The sequence below is a fragment of the Phacochoerus africanus genome, chromosome 2 (assembly GCF_016906955.1).
Source record: "Phacochoerus africanus isolate WHEZ1 chromosome 2, ROS_Pafr_v1, whole genome shotgun sequence".
NCBI lineage: Eukaryota > Metazoa > Chordata > Mammalia > Artiodactyla > Suidae > Phacochoerus > Phacochoerus africanus.
Genome location: NC_062545.1, coordinates 97952225 through 97968230, shown reverse-complemented (window position 1 = coordinate 97968230; position 16006 = coordinate 97952225). Strand labels below are relative to the sequence as shown.

The 16006-nt window shown below is 37.9% G+C and overlaps 1 protein-coding gene across 4 annotated transcripts in view; it reads right to left on the bottom strand.

Annotated features, from left to right (window-relative positions):
• ARK2N (arkadia (RNF111) N-terminal like PKA signaling regulator 2N) overlaps positions 1 to 16006 on the bottom strand; it is an 80054-nt gene that overhangs the window by 12527 nt on the left and 51521 nt on the right. For 3 of the 4 annotated variants that reach the window (XM_047764166.1, XM_047764159.1, XM_047764170.1), the window contains exon 3: positions 12176 to 12358. The exons of the other annotated variant lie outside the window; for it this stretch is intronic. In XM_047764166.1, the coding sequence (XP_047620122.1) occupies positions 12176 to 12358 (183 nt within the window). The remainder of the gene's footprint in view (positions 1 to 12175; positions 12359 to 16006) is intronic. 4 annotated transcript variants of the gene reach the window in all.

The following is a 16006-nucleotide window of genomic DNA, read 5'->3' as shown; positions in this document are numbered from 1 at the left end:
GCCTACAGCAAGCCCCCATAACGACTTCAGCTACAAGGGGGGCAGACACCAAAAAGTGAGAGAGGCTACAACTCTATTATCTGTAAAAAGGTCACCACACCAAAAACCTATAAAAATGAAAAGGCAGAGAACTATAACTCAGATGAGGGAGAAAGAAAACCACCCCAGAAAATCAGCTAAGTGATCAGGAGATTCTCAACCTCCAGGAAAAAGACTTTAGACTGTTGATGCTGAAGATGATGCAAGACATTGGAAATAAACTGGAGGCAAAGATGGATAATTTACAGGAAACAATGAGCAGAGATACAAGATATAAAACTTAAACAAGAAGCAATGCAAAATACAATAACTGAAATAACAAATTCACTAGAAGCAGCTAACAGCAGAATACAGGAGGCAGAAGAACAAACAAGCTAGGTGGAGGACAGATTAGTGGAAATTATGGATGCAAAACAGAAAAGAGAAAAAAGATTGAAAACATATGAAGAGAGTCTCAGAGAACTCTGGGACAACGCTAAACGCACCAACATCCGTATTACAGGGGTGCCAGAAGGAGAAGAGAGAGAGAAGGAGACCGAAAAAATATTCCAAGAGATAATAGCTGAAAACTTCCCTAACATGGGAAAGGAACCACTCACTCAAATCCAGGAAGCACAATGAGTACCATATAAAATAAACCCAAGGAGGAATACACCGAGACACTTATTAATCAAACTAACCAAAATTAAAGACAAAGAGAAGATCTTGAAAGCAGCTAGGGAAAAGAAACAAGTAACATACAAGGAAACCCTGATATGGTTATCAGCAGATTTTTCAGCAGAAACTCTGCAGGCCAGAAGGAAGTGGCATGATATACTTAACGTGATGAAAGGAAAAAACCTCCAACCAAGATTACTTTACCCTGCAAGGCCCTCATTCAGATTTGAAGGAAAAAGCAAAACCTTCACAGATAAGCAAAAGTTGAGAGAATTCAGCAATACTAAACCAGCCTTACAACAAATACTAAAGGAACTTCTCTAGGCAGAAAAGACAAGACAGCAACAGGAAACAAAAATTCCACAAATGACAAGGCTCACCAGTAAAGGTATACATACAGTAAAGATATGAAATCATTCATGCACAATTATGCCACCAAAATCAGAAATCATGAGAAGAGGTGGGTACAAATGCAGGATACTGGAGATGAACTTGCAATTAAGAGAACAACAACTTAAAAACAATCTCATATATATAGAGAGAGAGACTCATATCAAATCAAAAATCTACAATTGATACACAAACAAGGAATCTCTGGAGAAGAAATATATCTCATAGTAAATAAGTGTGTAATCCACCATGAAGGGGGTCATTTGACATCATTCTTGGAATGCTGAAGTCTTCTTAGATCTGATTCTGATTTCCTCCCCATCAAAGAATTTATGATAATTATAATAATGCAACTGTACAATTAAATAATACAGTTCTACAATTGTATTATTAATAACCATTTCTCTCCATGGTACAATGTAAGGTCTATAATGTCTTGTTTATCACATCACCTAGAATGGTGTAAATGCCTTTCTGAAGAATCAATAAGATGTAACAAATTGTGAGGACATATTTATATAGTTACACTGTTTTTTAACCAATTTATGCATTTTATATTTTACTTGTTTTCAGAGGGTATGTTATTTTTGTTATTCTTACCAGTTAAGTTATTCTTTTTATTATGCTATATAAAATATTTAATGATATATAAGGCTTTCCTCTTCACAAATTTTAGTTGCATAATATATACAATTTCAATATAATTCTAATTTTTAAAGAAAAATTGAAATGCAATAGATAATACTAAATAGTGAAGATGAAAGCCATACAAAATGGGATAAAGCATAGAATAAATTTCCTATTTGTCTCAGCATATTTTCCATTCCACTTCTCCAGAGGGAGACACTTAATCTGTTTCTTAAGATCCATGATATAATAATCTGTCTGAATGTAATGGTGTTTAAATATATGTATTTTGTTCTGTAAAAAAAAAAAAAATTCTGTGATAATCTATGTGGGAAAAGAATGTGAAAGGGAATGGATGTATGTACATGTATAACTGAATCTCTTTGTTGTACAGCAGAAATTATCACAACCTTGTAAATCAACTATACTTCAATAAATTTTTTTTAAAAAATGAAAGAAAAAAAAAAAGAAGCAAGTTCTACCAACATTCAAGGAAAAAAAAAATAAGTAGGTGCTGGTTAAAACCTATGAAAAGTAATCAAGTTTGAGTATGATTTGGGGCCCTTTTTTTTTTTACAATTCTTTAATATTACTTTTACTTTTTTCTTCAATTGAAAATGATGTGGGGATCTGCTGTACAGCACAGAGAACTCTACCCAGTATTCTGTGATAATCTATGTGGGAAAAGAATCCGAGAGAAAATGGATATGTGTATATGTATGACTGGGTCACTTTGTTATGAAGCAGAAATTATCACAACCTTGTAAATTAACTATACCTCAGTAAAGAAAAAAAAGAAAAAAGAAAAATGGGGCACATATGAGAAAATAGAAGATTTAAAAGGCTTCTAGATACAACTGGTGACAGATTATTCTACAGTCTACATAGGCTTGTTAACCTTGTGTATTAAAGGGTAATGTAGGAGTTCCCGTCGTGGCGCAGTGGTTAACGAATCCGACTAGGAACCATGAGGTTGCGGGTTTGGTCCCTGCCCTTGCTCAGTGGGTTAACGATCCGGCGTTGCCGTGAGCTGTGGTGTAGGTTGCAGACGCGGCTCGGATCCTGCATTGCTGTGGCTCTGGCGTAGGCTGGCGGCCACAGCTCCGATTAGACCCCTAGCCTGGGAACCTCCATATGCCGCAGGAGCGGCCCAAGAAATAGCAAAAAAAAAAAAAAAGAATCCATAAAGGGTAATGTATATGTGCTTCTATGTGGTGTTGGCAGTGGGCACATATCTTTGAATTCCACAAGCCTACAAAAGGTGGCACCCACCAGACAAAACTCAGTGTTGTTATATCTAGGTTGCTTACGTGGGATTTGGTTAAGTCTGGATTTGGTAAATCTAGATCCTTGCTCTGATCAATACTTTACCTGTAGCCAAGTCTTTTACCCAGTTTCTACTCCAATGTTATAATTAAGACCATTATCATGCACAGTTCCTACTGCACAGCTAGGGAGGAATACAAATTGTATACTCTCCCTTTTTTTTCAAACCTTCAACTTGTCCACATCCAATAGTTTGAGCAGCCTTGCCTTGTGTACCTCTAACAGTCTACTTCATCTATTTGTTTCTAAAATAACTACCTATTTATGACCTGCTATGCACTGGGCTTACTGCTAGGAATAGCACAGGGAACAAACAAAGGAAGCATGGTTTCTATCCTCAACGAGCTTACAATATATTCAGGAATAATAAAAAGCAGTCCATTGCATTATGGCTTGAAAACTAGTCTGATATGGAGGTAAGAAAATGTCCTGGATGCAGAGAGAAAAGGAATGTCTCCCAGACTTGAGAATAATCAAGGACACTGAAGCTCTCGTGGAAGAGTTGGCACAGGTAAGGGAAGCAGCATTAGGAAACCTATGTTGCCCTTTAGGGTATAAAATTTGGTGAGATTTGGGGTAATGGTAGTAAAAAAGAGTAATAAGAAATGAGCTGGCAAAATCAGCAGAGGTCGGATCATCAGTAAGAAGTCTGGACTTGATCTTGAAAAGCAGGGAGTGAATAAAGGATTTCAGAGAGGAGTGACATGATTTAATTTTGTATTAAATTTTTTTTCCCTTTTAATGTATGGAAATGCAACTAATGGCAAGGCAGGAAATACTAGAGCCAAGGAAACAAGTTAGACTGCTACCCTGGTGAGAAATGACTGGCTGAAACACAAAGGATGAGGATGAGTAATGCTGGGAATCAGGCAGATGAAAGAACATAAGAAGCAAAAAATGATGCCTAGGGGAATGGTTCCTCAGGGCTACCTGAGATCCTTTCTCCAGGGCTTAAGTCCTAATTTCACCCCAAATAAAACTTAACTCTCAAAAAGGAAAAAAGAAAAAAGAAAAAAGGAAAAAAAAAAGCCTAAGTTTCTGGTTTAGTTAACTGGATATAGTGCCATTCAGAGCAACAATAACAGGTGAGGGCAGATGCTTAGGACATGATGATGACAGGCTTCTGAGATGTCCAACAAGACAGCTGGAGGCACTCCTGGTCTAAAGCTCAGGTCAGAGATTTAGAGAGGAAACAACAGATTTGATTAAGTCCTCCCAATAGGTGGGATGATAAAGGTCATCCAGAGGAGTGAAGGGGGCCTAAAATGGAATCTTGACAAACACCAATAATTAAGTGATGGGAATAACGGGAGGAGCTCACTAAGGCTAAAGTGAGAGACAGAAAGGAAACCCCTAAATATGAAGCCAGGGAACCATTAAAAGAGCATTTCTAGGAAGAGGTGCTCAACAATCCCCAAGAGAGGTCCACTGAGAAGAGGGAATAAGTAGAGCCCACTAGAATTGGTGGTAAGATGACCGTACAAGACCTTGGCAAGGGGAACCTCAGAGGAATGATGGGGCTGAAGCTAATGGAGCAAAGCAAACTGAAAAAGAATGCAAAGGAAGGAAGAGCAGACACTTCCAAGAAGTTCACCTATGGAGGAAAAGGCAACAGCCAGTACTGAGAAGAACATGGGCTTGAGGGAGGGGGCACGTACGTACCTGTGGTATTTTTACTGGCCATATTTAGAAAAAGGCAGAGAACAAACAGCTTTCGTGGCAGAAACCTGAGGTAATACTGATTGGTAAAGAACACAGCAAGGCCATCTGCCGAGCACAGGTGCAAGCAGGGTAGCAGAGTAGAGAGAGGTTCAGAACAGTGAAGTACTCACTATGCAGAAAGAGTGCTGCCACAGGAAAGGGGCAAGGTGCTGGGCAGCACCGAGAGCCAGGATGAAGCTGCAGAGAGATTAGGAAGTAACACGACCCTTAACTCTCCCCAACTATGTGATTTTTTCCAGTGTGGATAAAGGCTCCAACAGTGCATCAAGGGATCAAACGTGGCCAGCTGATACAACAGAAAAGCTAACTATACAAGGAGCTGAGGACACTGGCAAAGGAGAGTTGGGCTTGCATATGCTAGAGAACAAAAGAAACGCAGTGAGGGGAGCTGAAAAAGGATTGGATGATGGGTTCAATGAGGTAGAGAGATAGCGTAGTGGAAGTAACAGTGGGAGAATATAGAAAAGACCCCAGTGCAAAAGGAGAAAGAATTAGGAAGAGGCAGGAGAAACACCAATGTGAAACACTATACTTCTACCCTCTTGGCCATCCACAAAATACAACCCTCTGGGACCATCCATTTGTCTTTTCCTCCACTCAGCTGCTATTCTCCTTTGCTCCAGCCCCCTACCATTGCCCTGCCCAAAGCTTTTCTACTGCCCTCTGGAATGCCAGCTCCATGGAAAACTGCACTGAACCTCCTCTTCAACCCCTCATGGAAACCTGACTTTCTGAAAGTGCTGCCTCCCCTGCAAACCTCCGACTCCTACACCTCAGTCTGGGGATCAGGATTCACTCATACATTGAGGATGTTCTCCATCCTCATGTACTGACAGCAGCAGCAGCCCTTATATTTCAGGAAGTTTCCCTTTCACTGTCATATACTGACTCCAGAAGTTTCACCCATTCATGAAACATTACTGGTACTCAGCTCAGTCTCCCTCCCTTTGTCGCTCCTCCTCTCTCCACTTTAAGTCCTGCTATCACTATAACCCATTATTATATGAGTGCTCATTATTTATATGGACAACCGCCCCTCAACTCTCCATGCCTACTCACTTTTTAAGAAGCAAGGAGCAGAGAACCCCAAGAGACACTTAAAGCCCCCCATGGTGGACTCATAGCAAGGGGCTCAGCCCGTACCATCCTAAAGATTAAAAAGCTAACTGAATTAAACCAAACCAAAAAAGCCAGTTGTAAGGAGTCATGATTGCTACAACCAAACTCTTCCTCCTTGATTACACAATACTTTTAAACAGTAATTAAGAAAACACAACAAAAACATGACAGAATTAGTTAACGCTTTGTAGCTCTATGCCTAGTTTCACCTCCATGGCTCTAACTTATAATTCCAATTTGTGTAATGTTCTGTGAAATGTCTCAGTCATCAATATTTCTGAATAACTAGCCTTCACTGAGGCCCCCCATGTTGACCCTATCACCTACACAGTCTCATTTCAGATTGGGAAATATCATCACTCTGCCCTTTTTCCAAAGGAAGAGATGAAAAATTACTATGCTACTTTTGCTCATAATTTTATAATATCATAAGAAAAGCACAAAGGTAACTATTACCAATATTTAAGATTCTTCTAACTTTACTTATCCATTATGAGTTCAGAAACCAATAATTTATTATACTACTTTCACATTACAGATCAACCCAAACCATTTTTGGCAGTGTAATTTTGGCCATAAAATTTATAATCCAAACTTGGTGGCATTTAGTATTATTAAAGAACCTTCATGATGCTCTAAAACTGATCACTCAAAATCAGGGTGTACTCTTGTAGCCATTATCTTTATTGCTTAGTCTAAGAGTCAGTACAAAATAAAACAGGGGCAGGAGGGTAGGGCAGGGGGGTGGTTCCTGGTGAGTGAGTGTTAACAACTCTAGACTAATGGTGTGAGAGTTCTGCCACATTTTCTATCAGAGCCATTAAAGGAAACCTGCCACTCAGATAACAAGTCAGCTGGGACCCATACCCAGTCTATGGGGCACCATGCTCTAGAGAGACACCCGGGCATTCTCCAGTAGACAGGACGCATCCCCTCCTCTATTTCAGAGCCAGAACAACTAGTCCTTTTCTCTCAGTGTAACCTTCTTCAGCAAGTCACACATTGCTTTGGAAGCTCCTGTGCTTCAACCAAAGGCCCAACCCTCTCTGGCCTTTGGGCCATACCCATGCTGTCCCATCCCTTGACCTCAATGGGATCCAATGGCAGAGCAGTGCCTAAAGCATACACAAAAGTGAGTCAGTCAAAATGCTATGAAGTTCTTCACTGTCAGTGGTAACAATCTATTCCTATTCTAGAACAAGAATAAGCCCTTAGAAAAAGTGTAAATATCATAATTACCATATATTAAACTTAAAATAAAGCAGAGGGTTTATATTTAGTAATTGTGGCAGCTGGTTGTCTCTGTGGTCTTTGCCTGCGCTGTAGCTCTTTGGAAAAGTAACTTCTTTCACTCTGTGAAGAAAGTCTAAATGTTTGCCTCCTACTACAGACCTCTGAACATAAATAAGTCAGAAAGAAGAAAAGAAAGATAGAAACTAAATTACCATGGCAAATATTTTCTTTTTAAATCACAAATCTACTATGACCTAGTCCTAGGCGTATGTGCAATATATAAAATTACTACATACTGGATGACAGTGGCATGTTACATGTTAAAAGAGTTAACATCTTAAATCGCTACTCATTTAGCTTTAAAACAAGCGAATTACTACCTTGTGTTTGGTTTTTTTCAACAAAAATATTAAAAGGAACTTTAGGGAGTTCCCATCGTGGCTCAGAGGAAACAAATCTGACTAGCATTCATGAGGACTCAGGTTCAATCCCTGGCCTTGCTCAGTGGGTTAAGGATCCAGCATTGCTGTGTAGGTCACAGACGCAGCTCAGATCCTGCGTTGCTGTGGTTGTGGTGTAGGCAGGCGGCTACAGCTCTGATTCAACCCCTAACCTTGGAAACTCCATATGCCGCAGGTACAGCCCTAAAAAGTTTTAAAAAATAAATAAATAAAAGCAACTTTAAAAAGTGGGAGAAGAGGAGATCAGAAACCTATAATCTTACAGTCCATATGTAACAGTAATACAGAAGAAACCTAACCAAAGTTGATCTCCTTCACAAGACTGATAGCATGATTTTAAAGTACTAGTAACAGAAACATGGCCATTCTGATTATAAAACGCCCTCACAAGGTTTGTTTCTCTTCACTATAACTAAGCCTATATTACGGACAAATTAAGATTACCATCCCTGGAGTGGCTAGCGGTAATGAACTTGACTAGTACCCATGAGGATGTGGGTTCGATCCCTGGCCTTGTTCAGTGGGTTAAGGATCTGGCATTGCTGTGGCTGTGGTGTAGGCCAGCAGCTGCAGCTCCAGTTAGACCCCTAGCCTGGCAACTTCCATATGCCACAGGTGAGGCCCTAAAAAGAAAAAAAAAAAAATACTATCCCTATTTCAAGGATGGGGAAACGCTCATAGACCCCACTCAGATCTATTTACAAAATTTTCAGGGAGAAAACTAAGAGTCTGAATATTTATAAGCACTCCAAGTAATTTCTATGCCCAGGCAAAGTTTAGGAAATAATGCAGCAAGAGCAACTCATTCCAGGGCAGAACAATAAATTAGAAATCCACTGATTGGGCCCATTAATCACTTCCTTAGTTTACTTCAGCATATATGAACATAATGCTAGTTAGCACTGCTGTGGGCCTGCTGAGTACTGCATCCTGTACTAAGCACATTAGATATGTTATTTCATTTAACAGTGGCAATAACCTTTTGAGGTAGATACTAGTTTCATCCCAGTTTTGTAGATAAGGAAAACTGAGGCTTAACATAATTTACCTGAGCTCACACAGTCTGTAATCTAAGTGGCTGCTGGTCAAAATGAGGTTGTTTGCTGGCACTACACCGTTCAATTCCAGCATCAAATAATAAAAGGAAGACGTATGGCAGGAGTTGAAATTTACGTCTTTTGTTGACCAGTGGCTTTCCAAATTTCAATTCTTTCGCCTTGGTTGAAACTAAAACTAAACAGTAAAAATTATTTTGCATACACGAATGTCATCTAATTGCTTAGAAAAAGAGGCAAGCTACTCTATCGCCAATGACTGCTAATGTGATCCTAAATAGAGTGGGACTGTAGACCTGGTCTAAGATGCTGCTATTAATCAGCCACTGTTCAGTGATGGTTGGGAGGAAGAAGAGGAGGACTCAGCTTAAGCACCACAACATTTATCTTAAACTCAAAACAAAAGAATGACAATCTAATTGATACTAAGAGTCCAAGTCTCAAAAGTATAAACTGGCACTCGATCATAAATTCTATGAACAGTTTGTTATATGTAAGTATATTCAAAATCATAAGATGGGTTCCCACTATGATGATTACATCAAGACTAGAGTGTATTATAAGGTTTATTTATTACTCACATACCTAATATCGGATACGTTTTAAAAGCTTTTGAATGAACCAACAAATAGTTTCATAAGAAAACATCATGGGGAGCTGTTGAACAGCGACCCACATCCTATGATGTACAAACATCTACACGATTTACAGCCCAATACATGTGCTTTCTCTATACATTATAGTCTAGAGAAATTATTACACACATACCAAGAGACACAGGAAATGATAATGGCAGCATCATTTGGAACAGCAGTCTTAATGTCCAAGAAGAGAATGGCTAAATCAACTGTAATATATTCACACACTGAAATACGAAACAGCAGTGAAGAGTGAATGAACTATAGCAACACTTATCAACGAACAAACTGCACGAAACGCTGAATTGCAAGTCACAAATGATTACCTTCTATGTAATACTAATTAATATTAAAACACACTTGTTTACAGATGCAAAACAAATGCAAGAGGAGAATGAAGGAATACACAGGAGTACCAAACATCACATACCAAATTCGGGACAAAATTTAGAGTGGAGAGAAGAAATGAAAGGGGAACAGAGCGAAGCCATGGGTATTTCCTTCCTCACACGTTTTTGCCCTAGTTTTTGTCTCAGAGTTTAGAGTTAAGCACCAAAGGCTAGTGATGTTTTAAATAATCAAGCTGACAATTACTTGAACCTGAAAATGTTCAAGTACCACCTCCCTCAATGCTAGTGACTTTAATGATACTGCAAAACCCCAAACCTTGCACTCAGGATGACTCATATAAAACTGCTGAATTCGTTGCAGATCAAAAAGTCAAATATTAACAATTCCATATAGTTCAAAAGATAATATTAAAATTCTCTATATGAAAAGCAAAAAAAAATTGTTCCTGTTTTTCTTAAGAATTTACTATGAAGTGGTTTACATTTAATGGCAAGACGAATGAAAGACTAAAGTAAAAACTGAAGCAGAAAGGATTACTTAATCATCAATGGATGAAAACAGAAGATAAACTATCCATTATATGGAGCAAATCATATAATTTAGAAACACATATTCCACAAAATGTAGTCAAACAACTCTCCTTTGATACTTCTTTTCAAAGTAATTGTACATATTAATAAATACTTAAAAGACCCTTGTTGAGCAAAGCAAGTATTTATACACATAAAAACTGAAGTCCAGTTTTAATCAAATTAAATAGTCAAAATACAGTTAAAACTAAATCCAGGTCCTATTCCAAAATTAGTCACAATAACCTAATCAGAAGCTCAACAAATAAGAGAAACTTTTTTTTCTTTTTTTTTTTTTGGCTGCACCTGCGGCATATGTTCCCAAGCCAGGGATCAAATCCAAGCCGTAGCTGCAACCTACACCACAGCTGCAGCAATGCTGGATCCTTAACCCACTGCACTACAGCAGGAACTTCCAAGAGAAACTTTTTTATTTAGTTCCAATCAATAATGATCTGTGGAGTTCTGTCACCTTTCATTTCCAAAAAACTTCAATATAAAAAGTCCTAAACAATAACCCACTGATATTTTTTATTTTTTAATTATTTTATTTCTTTATTCTGTCTTTTTTAGGGCCACACCCATGGCATATGAAAGTTCCCAGTTTAGGGGTGAAATTGGAGCTGCAGCTGCAGGCCTACACCAACCACAGCCAAGGCAACGCCAGGCCCAAGCCGTGCCTGTGACCTACACCACAGCTCACAGCAACGCCAGATCCTTAACCCACTGAGTGGAGCCAGGGATCAAACCCACATTCTCATGGACACTAGTTGGGTAACCCACTAAGCCACAAAGGGAACACCTGCCCATTGTTATTTTTATAATACAAAACTCACTTCCCATAAAAATCATATTTTAGATGGTAATTAGGCCAATGTAATTCAAAATTTAACTAGAAAACTATAATCCCTCTGTAACACTAAAGTAACAAATACATACTACATAAGCAATCTCTCAATCACCTCCATTTCTTAAATACTAGTGCTTTTAGCAAAAGCGTTTAAATTAGAAGGAATGTTAGAAGAAAGTTTTGGGTTTTTTGTCTGTCTTTTTAGGGCCACACCCTCGGATATACGGACATTCCCAGGCTAGGGGTCTAATCGGAGCTGTTGCCACCAGCCTACACCACAGCCACAGCAATGCCAGATCCAAGCCACATCTGTGACCTACACCACAGCTCAGGGTAACACTGGATCCTTAACCCACTGAGCGAGGTCAGGGATGGAACCCACAACCTCATGGTTCCTAGTCGGATTCATTTCCGCTGCACCACGAAGAGAACTCCAGAAGAAAGTTTTGAGGAACATTGTAAAGGAGACTTGGAGGCACTGTGCAAGGTTTTCAAAAGTAGCAGCAATGGCATTCTTAGAGAGCAAATATCACTCTTAAGAATCATCTCAGAACCAAAATAAACACAATGTAAAACAGGGAGAGAGATTTTCCTGAGATAAAAAAGACAGCAACTGAAAGAAAGGGCTTGGAAAAGACAAAATAAGTAATTACTGCAGAGGAATTAACAGGGACACTGCATACCAAGAGGCAGAAGACAGAGTGCAGCACTGTACTGAACAACTCTACAGGGCAAAGTGAAGTGGTTCCCACCCCAAACAGCAAGGTGGCTGTGCAGAGTCAAGTGAGCGAAAGCACTTAACAAAGGGGGATGGGAGCAGCAGGCAGTATTAGGTCATCTGGGTAGTTTTTACATGTGTTAGGCATTTTTAACTTAAGAAATATGTCTACTGAAATCTACGTATAGCCACAGTTACCGTCTTAGATATTCTCACGTTTGCTTTCTTCTGATTAGGAAAGACGAATGACATGCTACCCAAATCTTTTCCGTTATAAAGGGGACCCTGAAGAGCCACAATCATCTAATGCCAGATGTCTCTATTCATCTGCTCTCCTCAGCAGGGTCCACTATACAAGGAAAATAGCTGCTGGGACACATGCACATTAAACCATCAGAGAAGAGGGGGAGGGAGACCAACCTGCCTCTGCATTCAGCTCCTCTAGAAGCCCGCTGGTCCTCCAGGTAGCTCCTGTGTCCTGGCCTCCTACAGAATTACTGTGCTCTTGAACTACTGCAGCCGCCAGTAAATTGTCCACATTTACCACTTCTGGCTCAGAGCTGGTGTCAGACAAATCATAATGAGCTACAACTGGAGGTCCATCTAGGGAGGAAAGAAAATGTATACTTGTATCTAGCTTGTGGGGTGAAAAATACTTCTGCAACTAAGAGCCCACTAAATGCCAGTTGCTTTTATCTTGTTATTCTACCTGATCAGAAAAGCTGCACTTTATTCAATCTAGTATTTTGTACATGATGTCAAAGTGAAAGAGATAACCTGAGCTTACAAAGATGAGTGACACATTTGGGAAGGAGGAAAAGGGGTGCTGTTATGAAGAACAAAGACAAGACTACTGAACAGAAGTTACACAGAATTCCTGCCATACTCCTAAAGAGCAGAAGATCAAGGGGAAAGATTCTACAGAGAAAGTGAAACTTCTTAAAGGAAAAAAAACTGATGTGAACTATTAAACTCAACTCATATTTAAGAGAATGAATCTAGTTCTTCCTCTTAGCAGCTAATACTAAAAATCCTCAGTAGATTCAGAGAAAATCAAATACATATTTCCCTACTTTAGGAGCTCTACTTGAGTGTCATCTATTTCCAGTAAAGCCCTTTTATGATATTAAGGATGTTATGCATTTCTATAACATTCTACAAAAATACTCATAAAATCCATGTTCAGGATTTTGCTTTGGATGTCTTTTGAGGGATATTTCTATTTTCTTTTCCCTGAGAAAAATAACCAGCTCACACTCCAAGGACAACCTTATGGGTAATTTTAGAGGAAGATATTAAAATTCTAAGTAGAAAAAATGAAGAAATTCCCTCCGCCTCCAAATCACATTAGCTAGCTGAAAAAGGCAGCTGAGTTCTGAAGTAATTACACTGCAGTAATTCTTGTTAAAATAATTCAATATTCAGGCTTGTAGAACAGATACATGCTTTAAAATGCTAATGCTTTAGCAAAAAGCAAAAATAAAAGTTTTCAATCAGGTATGAAATACATCCCTTACAACTACCACCATTTTAGAATAAAATGCTGTTTCTTTTCTGCTCCCCAACAGCTATTTATAAAGTACAAGCAAATCATTTATCTCCTTAAGGATCTTTTAATATCATCCAAAAAACTAACATTAAACACACCTATTTTATGAAACTCTTGACTATGAAGGAATACATATGCCAATGGATCATTAAAATAAAACACAAGGATTACTATTTTAATACAAACATCTACTGCGTCAATTGTTACTAAACAAAACATGGGACACACTTAGGATATTTATCCCTTAAAACTGAGTTCCCAAACCATAGGTTTATGTTGCAACATTTTTAAAATAAAAAATGACCAAACATAAAAGCAAATGAGTTGTTAAGTGCCACTATATAAAGAACAGACATGTCACAATATGAAATTCTGACGATCATGACAATTTCAGTTGGCTACTTAAAAATAATTTTCAATTCCCCCAAAAGGGTAAATCAAGTTCATAAAATTCAACAGTGTGGCCTGAGAATCCAGTTGGTAATGGATTTTAGTTCAAATAGCAAAAAAAACCTGGTTCACATTTGAGGTTTTTCTTTTCTAAAAAAGAAAAGAAAGCTCTATCATTTATGGAGTTCTCGTCAGAGTTCAAAATGATTATTATGGAATCAAGATACTGTATGATGTCCAAATATTTGGGTGCCAAAGATATGAGGGTCAAGTACAATATTGACTATTTGACCAAATGTTCTGTTTTCAAAAGGGCTTTATTAAGTGCTTTGTGTTTGAAAAAAATTAGTGATTTTAAAATTTATATCACAAATACTATTCACAACCTCTTGTCCTCACACCCCACCCCCCATAACCAACGAATTGAGGCAACAGGTCAACAGTCAAGTCAAAATTGTACCACTCATACATGTAAAATCATGCAAAAGTATAAGTGTATATGTACATGCAGAGTAACATCACCTACCCATGTAAATAACTTGTCTGAAAGTCTTCATCAGTAGGAAATACAAGCATAAGCTTGTTATCTGGCTTCAATCTTGTATCTTCCATATTTCCAAACAGCACACCTTATAGCTTAGCTTAAATTTAGTATTCATCATAAACAAAGACAGTAATATTTTCACATTTTAATTAAACTTAAAAATTAAAATAAATTATCACTGTCATTTTTCATATCTAGTATATTCAAACAATGACAAGTCAGTACTTTAATAAAGCAAAGAAAAGGTTGCCCTTCCAACTCTGCCTTCCTACAAGAAACCACAATTACGGATCTTGTGTTCCAAGGTCATCTTACACTTTTCATTATGAAACTAAAATTAAATAAGGTATGTTTAAAGTACTTAGTATCAAAAAATAAATACGTAAAATACTTAGCATCAGAGCTTTGGACTTTGAACCACTAAGTGAATATTAGCTAACTGATGGGGACAATTTGTGATATTCTTTTAAAACACGATTCTTGCTCCACAACAGAATTAAAGAGACAGGTTAAGATCCTTTTGACGTAAGAATCTCTTAAAGGAAAAAAAAAAATCAAACCATTAAAGAGGAGCTAGAAAAACTCAGTACATTAATAAGAGAAGCAGCTGTACTTCTAATCTGACTCCAACAATTCATTACAGGATAGAATAAACATAGGATACTACCCTTCCTCTTTCTTGATTGCTCCTCTGTGCTGTTAAAGCAATAGCACTTGTTACTACCATTATTCTGACTTGCGAAAACATCAAAACAGTCACTTCAAATAAAATTACACATGGGAACATTTCCAGTTTAAAATGTAGTCACTAAACATTCCATGTCTACAATATAGAGGTTACCCAACTGCATACTCTCCCATTTGGTGTCTGTCAATCTTAAAACATCAATTCACACCAAGGACTTACTCATTTTTCTATGATCATTAAAAGTGTCTCTATATAAAGGTAAACTTAATACAATTATTTAATACCTATTTCGTTTGTGGTTAATCCAAGCGCTGTTTCTCCTCCCGATTGAAATATTGTAAAAATTTTTACTGCTCATTACAAGGCAAGAAAAATAAAAGGTCAAGCAATCCTCTATGTTTATGAACATCAATTCATCTATTTTATGCTAGATAGGTTTGTATTCTCTCACTGACCTCCTAGCCTATAAACAGGTTCTAACTTTGCAAATACCAGCACAGATGAGTCTGTTCAATACACACTCCTGATACAGTGATGTTAACCCTTGTCAAAAAATGTTTAATTAATTAGTTTTTCTTTTAGAAAACTAAAAGTTGTTCTCTTCCACATCTCACGGAAACTATTTGAATCACAAAAACAAAAAAAAACCAAAACCTTTACTGTGTTACATACTAACATCGTTTACTATGTTTATCACTGACAAATCCCTCTTTTCAAAATTGACAAAGGCAAAGAATTTTAAAAATAAGATTATATGTAATTTACCACTCCCACTTTACAGGTGAGAAACTTGAGTCCTAGCAAGGTGAAACCAGAAATAAATTACAGGTGTTCTCAGCAGTGAGGGAATGGGGAATAGCAAGGATGAGAATGGGAGTAGCAGGGGAGGTATAGAAGTACACAGATTTTTGACAGCAAATATACAGGTTATAATTCTGCCTACTTCTTAACTGTATGACTCAGTTTCTTCACAGAGCTGTGGTGATACAGTCCTTCTCTCCTCTCTACTACAGCCATCTCCCAAAATCCCTCACTAGGGAAAGAAAAAAAAAAAAAATCTGTCTTGCTGTCAAAGGACCC